The following is a 16515-nucleotide window of genomic DNA, read 5'->3' as shown; positions in this document are numbered from 1 at the left end:
AGCAATTGGTTAATTTCAAATTGTAACAGTAAAAATGAGTAACCACCAACGTTTGGAATGAGGTGGCGAATTGTGGGGAGGATAGAAGCAGGCCAATCTGAAGTCTAGATTTGTAGAGAGTTCAATTTAACGCCCAGCGTCGTGTGTAACTTATGGAAACAGTTCCAGGATACCGGATCCATCGAGAGAAAGCCTGGGCAAGGTCATCCAAGAGCCACGACGGCCGGAGAAGATCGCCATTTGTCGATTATAGCGAGGCGTAACAGGAGTGCTACAGCTTCTCAGCTCTCTCGTGACTTGTATGCAGCCACAGGAACCCGTGTATCAAGGGTGACTGTTTCCAAAAGACTTCATGAGAGAGGGTTGTTTGCAAGAAAACCTGCTGTTTGCGTCCCGCTCACTTCTACGGACAGGAGAATCCGTTTATCATGGTGCAGAGAGCATAGATCGCCATTTGTCGATTATAGCGAGGCATAACAGGAGTGCTACAGCTTCTCAGCTCTCTCGTGATTTGTACGCAGCCACAGGAACCCGTGTATCAAGGGTGACTGTTTCCAAAAGACTTCATGAGAGAGGGTTGTTTGCAAGAAAACCTGCTGTTTGCGTCCCGCTCACTTCTACGGACAGGAGAATCCGTTTATCATGGTGCAGAGAGCATAGAGATTGGAGTATGGATCAATGGGTGACCGTTCTCTTCACTGATGAGTCCCGGTTCAGCCTAAGCACCGATTCTCGCCGTACGTTCATATGGGGAGAACCAGGGACCCGCTACCTACCCTCCAATGGCCGCGAAATCGACCATTATGGTGGAGGAGGTTTAATGGTCTGGGCAGGCATCATGTTGGATGGCCGCACACATCCCCGTCTTTGAAATAGGCACTGTGACTGGTGTGAAATATAGGGACGAGGTCTTGGAGCCTTATGTTCGCCTTTTCAGAGGTGCAGTTGGCCCCGAGTTCATTTTAATGGACAATCACGAGAGGCCACATAGAGCTCTTCTGCTCGAAGATTTTCTAGAGAGTGAGGATATTCGCCGGATGGATTGGCCAGCCAGATCTCCAGACATTAACCCTATAGAGCATGTCTGGGACGCTCTGGGGAGAGCAATTGCAACTCGCAACCCCCCTTCGGGAACCATCCAGGGAATGAAAACAGCGTTGCTGAACGAGTGGGACCAATTGCCACAGGAAATGATAAACTGCCTTATTTCAAGTATAAAATCACGTTGCGAGACCTGTATATCTGTAAGAGGGAACCATACCCCCTATTAACCCATCTATTAACCCATTTTTTTATTTATTCTGCAACTGCTGTTTCATATCTTCCGACTCCAATGAGTGTTACACACGATCATGCTTGTGTATTACACAATTATTGAATGGTTATTTGTTTTGTATTGTATCAATGTATGTACATATCAAATTTCATTAAAATCGGTACAGTAGTTCTAGAGATAATCGACCAAGTCTGCAAATTCTCTTAATTTCTTACACCAGTGTAGATACTTTCTCAAATGGGCAAGCTCACATTTTCGCACCCCATGTAATGTAGAAGAAGCAGTTATAAAGGGTGATTTCTGCACCCCCTGTAGTCCAGAGCCCGTGGGGGGAGGGGGAACTAGACCAGACTGCTCTCCCCCCCCCCTCCCCCCACCCTAGTTGCGGCACTGAATCTATCCTCCAAATTGATTTTTCATGGATTTGAAATTCAATGTATATGCGGAGTCACCACACAGAGCCACAGCTTCTTAATAAACATTTATTACGACGACACAAACATGATAATCTGGGTTAATAAAAAAGACAGGCATAGAAATTTTTGAACCTCATGCTTTCGTGTGCAGTGACTCTCTGCTCTGCTGTTTTCCAGACGGTCGTCTCCAGTACCCGGGATCACGTGACACACTTGAGGTCATTGACCCGACTCTTGGGGAGTCGTCTGCGTGAGACACCACATATACATATCTGTGTTGTAGGTCTGTGTGATTTTCTCGTGGCGACCAGAGCTTTTTTCAAAGGAATAGCGAACTCAAAATTGGAAACCTTAGAAAATCATATTTTAGGCAATTATCACTACGCAATCGCGATGTTAATTTGAACGTTAATGATCCACAATTTCTGTGGAAGAAATCCTTCTGCCCCTCCTAAAGCGGATTCTGCGTACACACTGGTTATTTTCCCAATGTCAAACGGTGACTACCATATAGCAGCTATATGACAAAACTGAACATTCAAGGTAGAGTTTTTAAAGATTCATTTTTTTTTTTACGATCTTGGAAAATATTTCACACTTTGAACGGGAGTTCCAAATCCTTTGAGATTTTTCAAAAATGTGCATTCATAATCATGTAAAGAACAAGGCTAATTTACGCCGTATAAACCAGTCTTTGAATGCTGGCAGATAGCCGCGAAAGTATTGTAATTTCTGATATGTAACTGGAGGGGAGAAAATCCGTAGGGGAGTAAAAACTGAAATTCTCTTAACATTCTGTACACGGCCCGTCATTAAGGGAAACAATATCGTCAACAACACATGTGTATATCGGTCTAATACAATACAGTATACAAAGTAGTAAAACCACTTTTTCAAGGTCACACGGGATCGTGATAAGACTGTGAAAAAAAGATAAAAAAGTCATGGAAGTTTTTTCTCTCTAGTATTCATGTGATATTTCAAATTTCCTTATTTCTGCTTTCATGTTTTTATTTTACATCTTGAGTTTTTGATTTTCTTTGCTTATTTGTCAAACCATTTCTTTCAAGTTTCCTACCTGCTTTGAAAAATCTTTCATTCATTTTGAGTTGTATTGTATAGACTTTATAACCTCTGTCATTTCATTTTCCATTGCTTCTTGCTTATGTATAATTTTTTCTGCGGCATGTTGGATAGTTTCCTTTACTTTCTGTTTGAAATCACATGATTTTTTCTATCCTGTCAAAATTCTCTTGCTGTTTATCCTTCACCACTGTAGCTCCTTCACCTTGTTTATTTTCACAGTTTTTAGATGTGAATTTGCTTCTTTTATCTTTTGTCATCCTTCTAAAGGCAGATTCATTGTATCCAGCACAAACGGGGTGTACATATTGTTTACACACTATACACAAGAAAAATTTGTTCACGTCTATTACTTTCTCGTGACATTTTCTACAGCTTGATCCATCCATCTCTGATTTTTTTTTCCAATAAAAAAAATTGTGTGTGCATATATATATATATATTCAGTTCTTAGTTTAAAATTTTTGTTATAGATGGCAATTCTGATTCTATTTCTTTGTTGTAGAATAGCTATACTTTATTCATTAATTTTATTACTTTTTAATTGTTATATTATATCTATATATATAAAATTGATTTTCTGTCTGTCTGTGAGTGCGTGTGTCTGTCTGTGTGTGCGTGTATGTTCTCTATACAAATCTACAATTTTAGATTGATCGTTCCCAAATTTTGCATATATACCAAATGGGGCCCGACTTAAACGATAGGCTACTTTAAAATTTTGTCAGAGCAGGGCAAATGCCCCAAATGGGCAAAAAACTGTCGGCAACAATGGTTTTTGGGCTTCAACAATCACTTTCCAAACGTTTACTTTGGTTATCGTGGTTCCCTAGCAATGCGTTTCAGACGTGTATATGCCTTTACAACGGTTTGTCACTTCTTTAACCCTATTATGTGTATATTTACAATAGTTTATGCCTTTATAATGGTTGGCCCCATTTTCAATACTCTCAGTAATGAGGCTTTTTGAAAAGACGTCATAACCATCATCAGCATCGCTTTGAGGGTCAGGAAAAGGGTGATCCTCATATAAATCAGTGTTAAAATTGCAGATTTTACTGTAGAAATGTGGAAATTTGGTGGGGTTTACTGTCACATCAATAATTTTAAAAATTGTATTGAATTCTCGATTTTTGAAATATTGAGTTCGCTTAGAGATATATTTTTTCTTTATCTTCTTTATCTGGTACTGCTTCAGTTTCAGCAACAGTTAGCTGCATTAACTCCTCCTCGGTCAACCCAATATCAAAAGAACTTTGAATAGCATGTATTCACTAACAAGGTACCTCCTGACTTCCGAAACGAAAAACCGTTTAAACTAATCCAGGAAAAGTGTTTTCATAGTCCAAGCCTTTTTATTGTTCGTCCAAAATACTGGGAGCTTTGGCTTATTCTTCCCTTCAACGCTCGCGAATTCGCAGATTTGAAAATGATGGTCGGCCTTATCATGTACCATTCGCATTTGGGCAAAACAACATAGTAAGTCTATCTCTACTTGCCTTAAAACCAGGAGCTCGCTTTCTTCCTGTTGCTTAACTTCTTTGTGGCATTTTCTTCCAAAATAGTGTAGTTTCGTCAGCGTTAAACACCTGGTGAGGTGCATAACCCTTCTCTTTAATAGTTTTCTACAAATTTTTCGAAATTTTCTAGCTGCCTCCTGGTCGGCAGAGGCTTGATCGACTGTACTTTTTACATTGCGCAATCCGAATCGTTTCTTAAACCTATGAAACAACCTTTAGTTGCGCCCAAATAAAAAGCGATACTTCTTGCAGCTTGAATCCTAGTCATTACTTTATAGGTTCAGTGGTCTGTCTACAACAGGTTCCCGAGCCTAATTTCGTCAAAAAGTGCCTTAGTCAATGCTCTTGGTGGCTCTTCAGAACAGAATGCATTTTGTGAACGCCATATCCTGCATACCTATGAAAGGTATTTCTAGGAGCTCTACCGAGAACGACCAATAGCAACAGAAAAAAGAGCTAGAAGCAGGCAAGATTCTGCTTTTTAATAAAGGTGGGGAACAGAGGCTGAGATCTGAACATGCTTCCAGATGAAGAGCTTGAGAGCAATTATCAAAAATGGTAATGAAAACCTCCAGTTTCTTTTTTTCTTCTTCTCTTAAGGGTTAGTACAAACCCAATCACTGTGAAACTGCAAGAGGCACAAATATAAATGTAGATTTTTTTTTTACCCCTTACTTATTTTAGTCAATGAAGGTTGAAAATGAAAAAGTCAATATTTTTCAAGTTTTTTTAAAAATAGAAAGTCATTTAGAAAAATAGGCGCCAATGTAGGCAAAATTTCAATTGGGGGAAGCAATCGCTCCCTCTGCTCCCCCCCCCCCCGGCTACGCCACTGATGAGAGGACCTAAAGCTGCACCGCATAGGTTCAGCTTTTTACCTGAAAGCATGCGGTCATTTAAAGTTTGAGCGGTCACAACAATTTTTCACAAGCTCAGTGCAACTCATTACGGGTAAGGGTCTGTCATTGTGTGTGCGTGTATAGTACCTATTTATTTTATAACTACTTTGTTGCTGTGCGTTAAGATCATGCCCCCCCCCCCAAGGGTGGAGCTCACAGGGCCGGGATGATTCTCATTTTTTTGGTTTTTTTAAGCTATTAATTAACTATAAAGGGACCCGTGAAAAGTTTGGTCTGGGGGGCCCACCAGAGACTTTAGCCTAGGGGCCCCGCTCTAGGATGTGGAGGCCATGGTCAGGGCTTTAGATAATAGTTTTTTCCTTCAAATGTTCAAGGATTGTCTCTATTAAACGAGGTTTCTTTTATCCGAGTTAGCTTAGAATTCATTTCCTCCGGTTGACCGAGATCCTTATTTTATTCATATTATTTTGCCTAATTGTTATCATAACGTCACAAAGAGAAACGTTTAATACTTTCACTGGGATCAAAAAAAAATTTAATTTAAACGGAAAGTATCTACCTACTTTGACATGAAAAGCTGGAAAAAAAGCATTTATCGAATACATCCGGATAAATTTTTATTTATGCACATTGTTTTGTACGGTTAACTGTGAGCTTTAATTTTTATCAAGCGAAGGAGGAAGAAGTAGGACTATATTAGCAACATTTTAAAAAATAATAATTCTTCTCATATGCTTTTCATATTCTGCTCTCTTTTCATCTGCAAAGTTTTTATTTGTTTGTACAATTGCGCATGATACTGTTAATAAAAAACATTTTTAGCTGGTAAGGTGCATCAGAATTCCTTACACACACAATGCTTATAAATATAGCACATATTATTCAGTCTGCACCTCAAACTTTTTTTTCGTACTGTATTTTTTGCGAGGGTAGCCAGCACAAACATTCAATTTTATTGTCAAAAACAGCTTATTCATTAATTGTAACACCAGTTGCTGCAATCAATTTTTTAAATAAGTATGTTGCATATTTGAAAAAATATAATTTTTATAAATGTAAATTTTAATTTAGTTTTAATTTTTAACTGCCTTCAATTTTTAATTAATTTTCATTTAAATTAATTTTTATTTTTAATTAAATGTAATCATAATTAATTTCAATGTTCAATTAAAATTAAAGTTTTAAATAATTTTAATTCTTAATTAATTTTTATTAGTTTTTATTTTAAGTACCTCTGGCACCTGCGGACACTAGGTTGGGTCTCACCGATCGATATCTCCTTTGTAAAAAATCGCCCCCCCCCCAACACATCACCCTGGATCCGCGTCTGATTTGTACCACTGCTTACCATCCACAGGCCAATGGATTGGTCGAATGGTTTCACCGTGTCTTAAAAAGCTCATTGAAGGCACATGAGAATCCAAAGTGGATCATCACATTGCCAGCCATCTTACTTGGTCTCGGGGCAGCCGTCAAGCCGGATATCAAAGCCTCTAGTGCCGAGTTAGTTTTTGGTACATCTTTGAGATTACCTGCAGATCTCTGCACGGATGCACCCGGTCAGCTCTCATCAACATACACATACGTACAACAGCTCAGAGAGAGTATGATTAGTATCAAACCATGCAAAACATCATCTCACGGGCAATCCAAAATTCATGTGCATCCTCAACTGCAAACATGCTCACATGTGTTTCTTCGAATTGACAAGATCACACCACCTTTGACACAACCATATACTGGACCCCATGAAGTGATTTCTCGTAATGAGAAAAAAATCACTTTAAATGTAAATGGGAGAAAGACCTGTGTTTCACTTGACAGAGTGAAACCCGCATTTATGTTTAATGATGTCTGCGTGTAACTTCACAAAAACAAGCTAGAAGAAAAGAAAAATGACACTGTGCCAGTACAACCATATGTAACTAGGTCTGGCAGAAAAGTCAAATTCAATTCTAGGCTGATAACCGAAATTCATTTAATTTCAAAGTGTGTATCATAATTATTTTTTTCGCATCATATAATTCTACATTTCATTGATTTTTTTGCATCTTGTATTTCATGCATCTCATTTACATTGTGCATCTGTTATATATATTTTTTATGCCTTATTGAATTTTCTGCATTTAATTGTACATTTTGCATCTTATATTTTCAAGTGCTTACTTATTGCACATGATTTCCTGCATCATTTTATTTTGCATCTTATACATCTCTTATTCTGCATGTTATGGTTAATTTTTTGTATCACATTTTCATTTTGTAATCACATTTATTGTTTTCTCACCATGTTCCTTCACACAGGGGAAACTCATGTGGTGAGATTCGATTTGTATTTTATCTCACAGATGGCGGCACTTGTAAAGCCGACGCCATCCGATTGTCACGCGGGAAATCGAAAAAGAAGCGATCGAGCCATTAAGCGAGCAACATGTCGCTCCCGTAGATTTTTGTTTTGTCTTATGTTTCGTGTTGTAAATAAATTATTATTTTAAGAAATAAATTAATCATCCTGAATCCTTCATTTTATACAAATCATGCAACCTATCAACTAAACATGGTTCGTACTCGTCCAACGAAAAAAAATTCAAGGACTATTCAAGCACTTTTCAAGGTAAAACTTGACAATTCAAGGTCTCTTTTTACAAATGCATATTTTTCACATCAATAAGGGCCATTATTTTTCACATGAATAAATTGCCCCGGGTAGCAATTGTTAGGTGAACACCATTATAAAATTATCAAATTCCAAATTGGTGGGGGGCGGCAAGACAATACAAAAATCCTAGATATGGCCCTGCGTCATACTCCCTCCAGTAATATAAGCTCAATGGATTTCAGCGCCGATTCACCTATTGAAACGATATTGATGATTTTGAAGCACAGCTTGCATTTGGCGGCATTTTTGTCTCGCACACTCAGCAACCAATCTTGATAGCAGGGATTTTTCAGCCACAAGTTATTAAAAGTACATATACACTTGGCACTCATTTTTTTCTTTCGTTAAAGAAGCTTGTACAAGCGCTGCATATCACTCGTTAATTTAAAAAAATTGGTATTTTGTTGACACTAATTAGAGGTAGCTCCGTTCACTTACGGACTTCCAATGGGAAAAAGGGGGTTGGTGCCCCTCAAACTTTACTTTTTGGAATTTATGAAAAATTGAAGGCAGATTGATTAGTGCAAGTTAAGAAAAAGGTAAAAAAAACGAGTTTTTGAGAGGTTGTTTTTGCAGACATCGAATGTAACTACCATCGGACGATGAGGATGGAGAAAAAGGTAGGAAAGAAGTTCTTACCACATTTTAAATTGTAATATGGGGATATAGGAAACATAAAATTAGGAAACTATTCAGGGCGATAATTTTTTTGGTAATTTAGCATCTAATGAGATTTTCTCCTCTTTAACGTCAATAAATTCCAGCATCAAATTTTGGATTTATTACACCTGAGATTTAAATTTATACAATATATTGTTTCTCACTATACTACTTGAAATTTTCATCAATAATTATTTGAATAATTTGATATTTGTGTGTAATATTGTGTGTAATGGAAAAATTGTTTCATGATTTTTTTTTGCTTGATTAAATATTATTTAAAAATTTAACAGTAACACAATTCTTTCATTCGTGAGTCATAATTTCTTTTCTAAATGTGTATTGGACCACTAGGAACCTGGGTTAAATCTACATAACTGCATACATATATATTCTTCCAGTGTTTTGATATAACAACAGAGAATAGGTTTTTGGCACCGCATGAACCGAACTGGATCATTTCAAGTCGGCAGAAATGTGTTACATAATCATGCTACGCGTTTGTGTTTTCCTACCGTGCCGCATCAGCTACTCCGTCGTCTGTATGGACCAGTTTGAAGGGAAGCATCGAGTTCGATGAAGGGAAGTGAAAGAAAACAACAAAAATGATAGAAGATCGGTGAAACGTGTGGAGCACAATGTATTTGACTCCTCCCGAAGCAGTCGACAAATCACGTCCGACGTAAAACACTGGCATGAGGCTTGTTGCGCTCTCTAGGAAAACAGTCAAATCTGTTTTCTTATTATTGGTGTGGACAGCGTGTCACACTGGGCACTTTGCACGTGCGACAGAAAACTTGTTCCTAGGAAAACCCGGCTTAAAAATAATGGGAAAAAAACGTGCTTTAAATCCGATTATCCAGGGTTATTGGCTGCTAAGGCTTTTTCCCTGTGCTTGCAATTTTTTTTAAGGACTTCACTTACGTAGTAAAAATAAAGGTGAAGAAAACTATTTCGGAAAACACTGGTTTTTTTCAAGGACTCTCGCAGAATTCTTAAAAAAAATGTCTTTTCTTTTGAACTTTTTTTCAAGGGGTTTTCAAGGACCGTATGAACCATGATAATATACCATTTTTAATATATTTTTAAAAGCCGGGGGAGGGGCAACGGCCCCCAGATTCCCCCCCCCCAAATGACGGGATTGATAAAAAATGCATATTACAGTACAAAAAAATATTTCAATTCTCAGGAATTTGCTGAGATTTTTTGCTGCCCACAATTCAAAAACATTTTTAAAATTGAATTGTTGCCTGCTCAGACCATAAACAGAAACAGGTATACTGTTATTTGAATTTTTTACATCCATTCTGTTCCACCATGGTGTTTTAATAAGGTTCATAGAAATTGTCCAGTAAAGGGTTCAAACAATAGGTTGTTTTTTGCATGTAGGCTATTGGGGTGTGGTCAACTAGTCGCGCTTCCAGATGAGGTTGACCCCCTATCCTCCTCTGGAATCATACCGAAAATCACTGAAGATTGCCCAAAAAAAATTTCACTTCCGGATTTTTGCACATGCCTCAATTGGCCAATCAAGCGGCCGAAGGGATAATCGCAATTTGCCAAATTCAATCGTTTGTTCATTTGCCAAATTAAATATTTTGTCGCGATTTGTCACAATAACGATCGGCAGCACGAACACTGATCCAAAATTTTGTGAAGGGTCCAGAAAACACACCCAAATTTTGACTGGACAGACCCAACTCAACAAGAAATTTATGGAAAAAAAAACCAAAACTTATTTACCTTCCATAAGCAAATCTTCTGTCTTTATCATGGTCACCAAATGTATCCCACAGACGCAAGGAAACGCTAACACCATCAACAACCTCACAAGATCGTTCAAGAACCTAGGGAATATTTTATTCTATAATAATATTTGTATACCGGAGGTAAAGGGCATGACATCACAAAAACGAAATTTTACAGGAGAGCTGTTTAAAGATTTTTTTATGTCTGTCTATGGAGCTTGCTTTGTTTTATAAAGTGAATATCCTCCGGTTATTTATTAAAATAGGACCTGGTATCTTATACCTATGTGTAGCGCAATGAAAGTACTACAAATTAATATCGTTATCCCAATATTTATGAAAATGGAAATAGTGCCCTTCACCTCTGACATATATAAAATACTGAATAAAAAAAATATTTTTTAGATCTTTGGAGAGAGACAGAATATGACACATAATGATTTTCAAACAAGTAAATTCAAGACCAACCTCTTTATAGATTCTGTACTGATCAATAGCCCACACAGTGGGTATGTGAGTTGTCAGAAGTTGGCTGAGAGTGAGACGAGCATTGCATGCACGTGCACATATCAGTCTGGTTTTACCAACAGCTGTGTCTCCCACCACCACACATTTCACATGCTCTTGATAAGGCTGCTCATTCTCCATGTTCTTTGGCCATTGTCAGCCTTCATGAAAATGTCCAAGAAGTAGATCTTCTCACCAAACTCATTTGGGCACAACAATGTGTTTCATTTGTATCTGGTACTGAAGTCAAAATAATAAACCTTAGAAAGTTATAAAATCTAAGTCACTTCATTTATGAACATGAAAATAACAGAACTTAGGTAACAGCAAATTTTTACAAAATTTTTCATACTTTGGGGACACTACCACCCTTTTGTTATTGATGATTATTCTTGTCCTATAAAATTCGGGACAGATTTATTCTACTATATGACATGAATGTCGCTCTCCACTTGTTAATACAAGATATACGGAAGACTGGATGTTGTGAAGATATTTATTATTTCAGATGTTTATTTTTTAAGGAAGGAAAAAACTCATCTCTGCCTCTACCGGGAGTCGAACCCGGGTCCCTCGATTGCCGGACGAGTGCTCTGACCACTAAGCTACAGAGGAGATAGAGATTTTCCTTCGCTAGAGCGTATATAGGGAGTCGAGCCTTATCGAGGGACCCGGGTTCGACTCCCGGTAGAGGCAGAGATGAGTTTTTTCCTTCCTTAAAAAATAAACATCTGAAATAATAAATATCTTCACAACATCCAGTCTTCCGTATATCTTGTATTAACAAGTGGAGAGCGACATTCATGTCATATATATAGCCCTCTGGTGGCTCGTCGTCCATGAGCTATTAGCTGATCGGTTTCACCGTCCATTGCACGGTTCCGTTCGGCATATATACGCTCTAGCGAAGGAAAATCTCTATCTCCTCTGTAGCTTTGTGGTCAGAGCACTCGTCCGGCAATCGAGGGACCCGGGTTCGACTCCCGGTAGAGGCAGAGATGAGTTTTTTCCTTCCTTAAAAAAATTAACATATCAAATAATAAATATCTTCACAACATCCAGTCTTCCGTATATCTTGTATTATTCTACTATATTATCAGACTCTTGGTGTGGTGATCATCCCCATCACCCCCCCCCCCCCCATATCTTGGTTGGATATTAATGGACGAAGAAGAAGGGAAAGCTTTCTTCCTAGAATGGGATTACTGCTATTCAACTTGTAAACAAGCATAAAATCCACCTTGTTTGGTTTAATTAACAGATTTAAAAACATTAAAAAAGCAAAACGACACACATTTATGCAGGGTACTCATCCAAAAGAATCTCTTTTTCATACTCATTTTAATTGAATTTTATGGTAAAATATGCAGAGTGCAGGCATCAAGTACGGGCTAAGCTGCTAATACAAGTGGTTAAATTACAGTGATATTTCCGTATGATTTCTTTCATTTATAAAACTCATGAACTTCATTTGAAATTATCCCTTCAGACCCAGTACTAAGAAACAGAAAAGGGGCAGGTAAACACCAGCTAAAGCACCGGGACCTGCAGCTTGGTCAGGCCCCCCTAACTATTCTGAGGCAACTTGGGTGGTGCCCCGAGCCGAATGGGGAAGGGGCACTTATAAATCCTCCTTTTTCTGAGCATAACTATTTCAAGGAGACTCCAAGACTGCTCCCGAGAAAGTAGGCTACGGCCCTGGAGAAGGGCAGAGCTATCTTGAGAGCATCATGGGCAAAGTGATTTTTCTAAGGCCCTACCTAGTAAATTCTAGAAAATTTCAACTAGATCTCATTTTTGTGAGGCCCCTCTACTCTTGAGGCTTCCGGGCCGTGCCCGGGTAGGCCCATGCATTAATACCAGGGTTTTAAAAAACCCAGCCCGGATGGGTTTTTCTAAAAAAACTTGTGTTTTTTGGGTAGAAAACCTGGGTTTTTTTGGGCAAAATGGGGAAAATTGAATTTTCTTTTTCCACAACCACAAAATATCTAATTTAAACATGTGTACATCTTACACATTATGCTTAAACATATATTTTTAGTGCATGTTAAACTATGTATTTGATGAATAAAAATGGGAATAAAATAAGAGAATAATTGTTCACTTACAGCCCAGGCGGGATTTTCGGGCAAAATTGGAGCAATATTGAATTTCCTTTTTCCACAACTTCAAAATATGTAACTTAAACATGTATGTACAACAGGGTGGGTTACTGAGCGTCAACAGTTTTATTTTCAAATTGCTATAGTGCGGAAAAGTTGCCTCTTTTAATAAGAAGAAAAATAACATAAAAAATTTTAAGATCAGTTGATATCTTCTGGTCGCGCATAGTACTTAAAGATTATGAAAATTGACAAAATTGAACATTTTTCTTAATTTTTTAATATTACTTAAAATTTGACGATCGATGTGCAAAAGTTTGTTATGCTTATTTTATGGTTAAATAAATTAAAACATTATTGATATTTGAATGCTTATCGGTCGTGCAATGTTTTTGAAAAACTGGAATTGACCAAATTTTTGCAAGTTTCATTGTGCAAAAGTTAGACTTTAAACGTGAACACTTGGAAAAGAAACAATAGTAATAAAACTGTAAACCAGTAAATCCTAGTCAATTTTGGTAACTATAATGTAAATTACACACACTCTCCTACTTTGGATGGTTGATAGGATAGAGTGTAGGTGGAACTCGATGTGCAGCCACCTCTTCATGGTAAATTCTGGGTCATTTTGTTCTGATAAAGCATGCGAAGAGCTGCCCAATGAAACTTGCAAAAATTTGGTTAATTCCAGTTTTTTCTAACACATTGTGTGACCGATAAACATTGAAATATCAATTATGTTTTAATTTATTATAACATTTATTATTTATTTACACCCGTAGTCTCAGATTTCAATGATTTTTTTTATTTTTGTTGCTTTCACCATCCTTATTAGCCATGAAATATTATTATAGCTCTAAAACTTTGAGGAAAAAATGTTGAAATTTATCAAAAAATGATGCAGATGACTTTTCTGAGGCTCAATTTTCAAGTGGCATCGTTTGGGAAAATATACTAAAAATTGAAAAATTATGATTCATTCAAGTGAAATTTTCACGTTCACAAAAACATGCAGAAAATGAATAAAAATAATTCATACTTACATTTGAAATTTACATGCAAAAAAATTATGTAAACTTTGTTTTTGTGGAATTTTTCGTTAGAAAAAATACAATTTTTCTAACATATTTTTAGACCAGAGGCACAGTAGTTACCAAAACAACTTTTATTTTAAATTTCTCCTAAATATATGAAGTAAAATACTGGAGAAGAAAAATGATGGTTTTTTGACTGTTAATATATTTATTCTGGCTCGAAACACAAAATTCATTGAAACAAGACTGGATCGCTCTGATTTCAAATCATTCAACTAGATATTGAAATGCAACCCATCATCCCGGATTCCAATTATTATTTTTTGTTTATTACTTCTACCATCCTTGTTGACCATGCAAAATTTCATGTACATATCTAAAAAGTTTTTGAGAAAAAAAAATGTTTTCTAACCTCACAAATGAGGCTAACCCCATTCAAGCAATATTATTTGTGAAAATATATCATAACTTTGCAGATTTTCAATACATTCAAAAGAAATTTTCACTAAAATGCTCACAAAAAATGCAGATTATGAATAGAAAAGAACATGTAAACCTTAGAGGAAAAAAGTCATTTGAATTTAATTTTTTTATTTTTAACAATTTTTTTGGATGCACAGCTTGAATTTTCAATTTTTTTAAAATTTAATCCTATTAATATATTAAGAAATAAGACTTTAGAAGAGTAAAAATTATTGTGATAGTTAATACATTTGAGTAACAAAACACAATTGTACTTATATGACTAATTAATTTGTACATTTTAACTTAATATAATGATTCATGCTTAATAAAAAAATAAATTTACATTTTATTTTTCACGTACGCTTATACCTTTATTACAGTACTAGCTGATACCCGGCGACGTTGCTCGCCCTGTAAAAAATTTACATATATATAGCTTATTATTTCTTAATCAAAATATTTCTGCATCAAGTAAGAAAAAATTACTTTCATTTTTAAATATTTTAATTAAAAACTTCAGGCAATCGCTTGTGGATACACAATATTTTTGTTTGTGCATCTGGTGTGTAGATGTAAAAATTTTTAGGATTACCAACATGCGAACAGGCGACGTAAAGCTGTCCGTGTGAAAAACAGGGCTCAAGTAGGTTGATACCTGCCACTACTAACAACTGGCCTTGCGCTTTGTTGATTGTCATGGCAAAAGCTAAATGAATGGGAACTGTAATCTCTTGAAAGTGAATGGCAATTTCTTCAGTGATAATTGGGGTACGTGGAATAAAGACGTCTTCTCCTTTGGCACATCCAATTAGAATCGTTGCTTCAATGATGTAATTGTGTGATTTCTTCGCATAGAGTCTGTTGCCATTGCAGAGTCTCGGTGTCTCCAAATTTCTTGAAAGCATTATAGGTGCTCCGACTTCAAGGGTCAAGTTGTGTGGTTGCCCACCCGGAATATCCAAAGAGTTCAGAAATTCTTCAGAATACAGAACTGTCTGCTCTGAGTCTGTGACAACCGATTTGTAAGATGTGGAGTCTCCCGGAATAATTTTTAGGATTTTTCCGTTGGTCTTGTTCACACTGTCATTTTTCGATGCCATAATCGCTTTCTCACAAAGCCACTCATGGTTTTGGTGATTTTGTTGAATGTTTGGGAAGACTTTGTCTGCAAGTTCTTGAACTGAGTTTATATATATAAGAACTGGCAAAATCCATTTGGGAACGTTATCAGTCCAGTGCTTGTGTCTACGGGAATTCTTCCATTGTCAAGTTTGATCAACTGATGTGAAAATGATAGCAGTGCCGAGTCATTTTGCAGTTGAACTCGCATGTTGGCGGATAATAATATTTTTTTAACTTCATGCCGGAGTGTTGATGATTTGAGGCAAGCATTGAGCTCATCAGCTGGCGTTGAACATTTTTATTCCGTTTTGTCATCGTAGTTGTTGTTAACGACGTCATGCGTCCAACTTGTGCAGCGAATATTATTCAAACACCTTTTAAGCATTTTTTAAATTGAAACTATACCTATACAATGGGTGGTTGATGAGATAAAGGCAGCATTATCACTTACAGGACACCCTGTATATAGGCTAGCAGAAATACCCGGCGCTTCCCAAGTTTTCTTCAATTACTGGGAGGATTGGAAAAGTGACAAACCGTTATAAAGGAATAAACTGTTATAATAACAGAATTAAAGGTGTGACAAACCATTGTAAAGGCATACATACACGTCTGAAACGCATTGTTAGGAAACAACGGTAACCAAAAGTAAACGTTCCGAAAGTAATTGTTGAGGCCCCAAAACTATTGTTGCCCGACAGTTTTTCGCCCATTTGCTCAGCTCTGACGAACTTTTAAAGTAGCCTACGGTTCAATCCCGGAGCTGTTTGGTGTATATGCAAAATCTGGAGACAATCGGTCTAAAACTGTAGATTTGTATAAAGAACATACATACTTTCACATTTATATAACTAAATTAAGTTTCATGAGTAGTTGATGCAAATAATTCAAAACAATTAATAAATTTTATAATTCTAGGATTAAATGAATTCATGAAATAATTTGAAATGTTAATGTAATGTGTCAAATCAGAGTTGTTGAAAAAAAAATGTTTTGGTTTAAATTCATATTTACAATAAATTCATTTATTGTTGAATAAAATAATTTTTTAAATTAAACCTTC

The 16515-nt window shown here is 36.6% G+C and overlaps 1 protein-coding gene across 8 annotated transcripts in view; it reads right to left on the bottom strand.

Moving 5' to 3' along the window:
• Positions 1-16515, bottom strand: part of LOC149076644 (rho-related BTB domain-containing protein 1-like) — a 406423-nt gene that overhangs the window by 374540 nt on the left and 15368 nt on the right. For 7 of the 8 annotated variants that reach the window (XM_089244260.1, XM_089244257.1, XM_089244261.1 and 4 more), the window contains exons 2-3: positions 10691-10969; positions 10218-10321 (exon numbers count right to left, since the gene is read on the bottom strand). In XM_089244260.1, coding sequence (XP_089100386.1) covers positions 10218-10321; positions 10691-10870 — 284 coding nt within the window. In that variant the 5' untranslated portion in view covers positions 10871-10969. Of the gene's footprint in view, positions 1-10217; positions 10322-10690; positions 10970-16515 lie in introns of those variants that run through there. The other variant, XM_089244264.1, reaches the window with a different exon arrangement.

This window comes from Pholcus phalangioides, unplaced genomic scaffold (assembly GCF_987345545.1).
Source record: "Pholcus phalangioides strain wild (caught in Gottingen) unplaced genomic scaffold, Ppha-v1.0 ptg000015l_1, whole genome shotgun sequence".
In the NCBI taxonomy this organism is placed as follows: domain Eukaryota; kingdom Metazoa; phylum Arthropoda; class Arachnida; order Araneae; family Pholcidae; genus Pholcus; species Pholcus phalangioides.
This window is presented reverse-complemented; position numbering and strand designations above follow the sequence as displayed.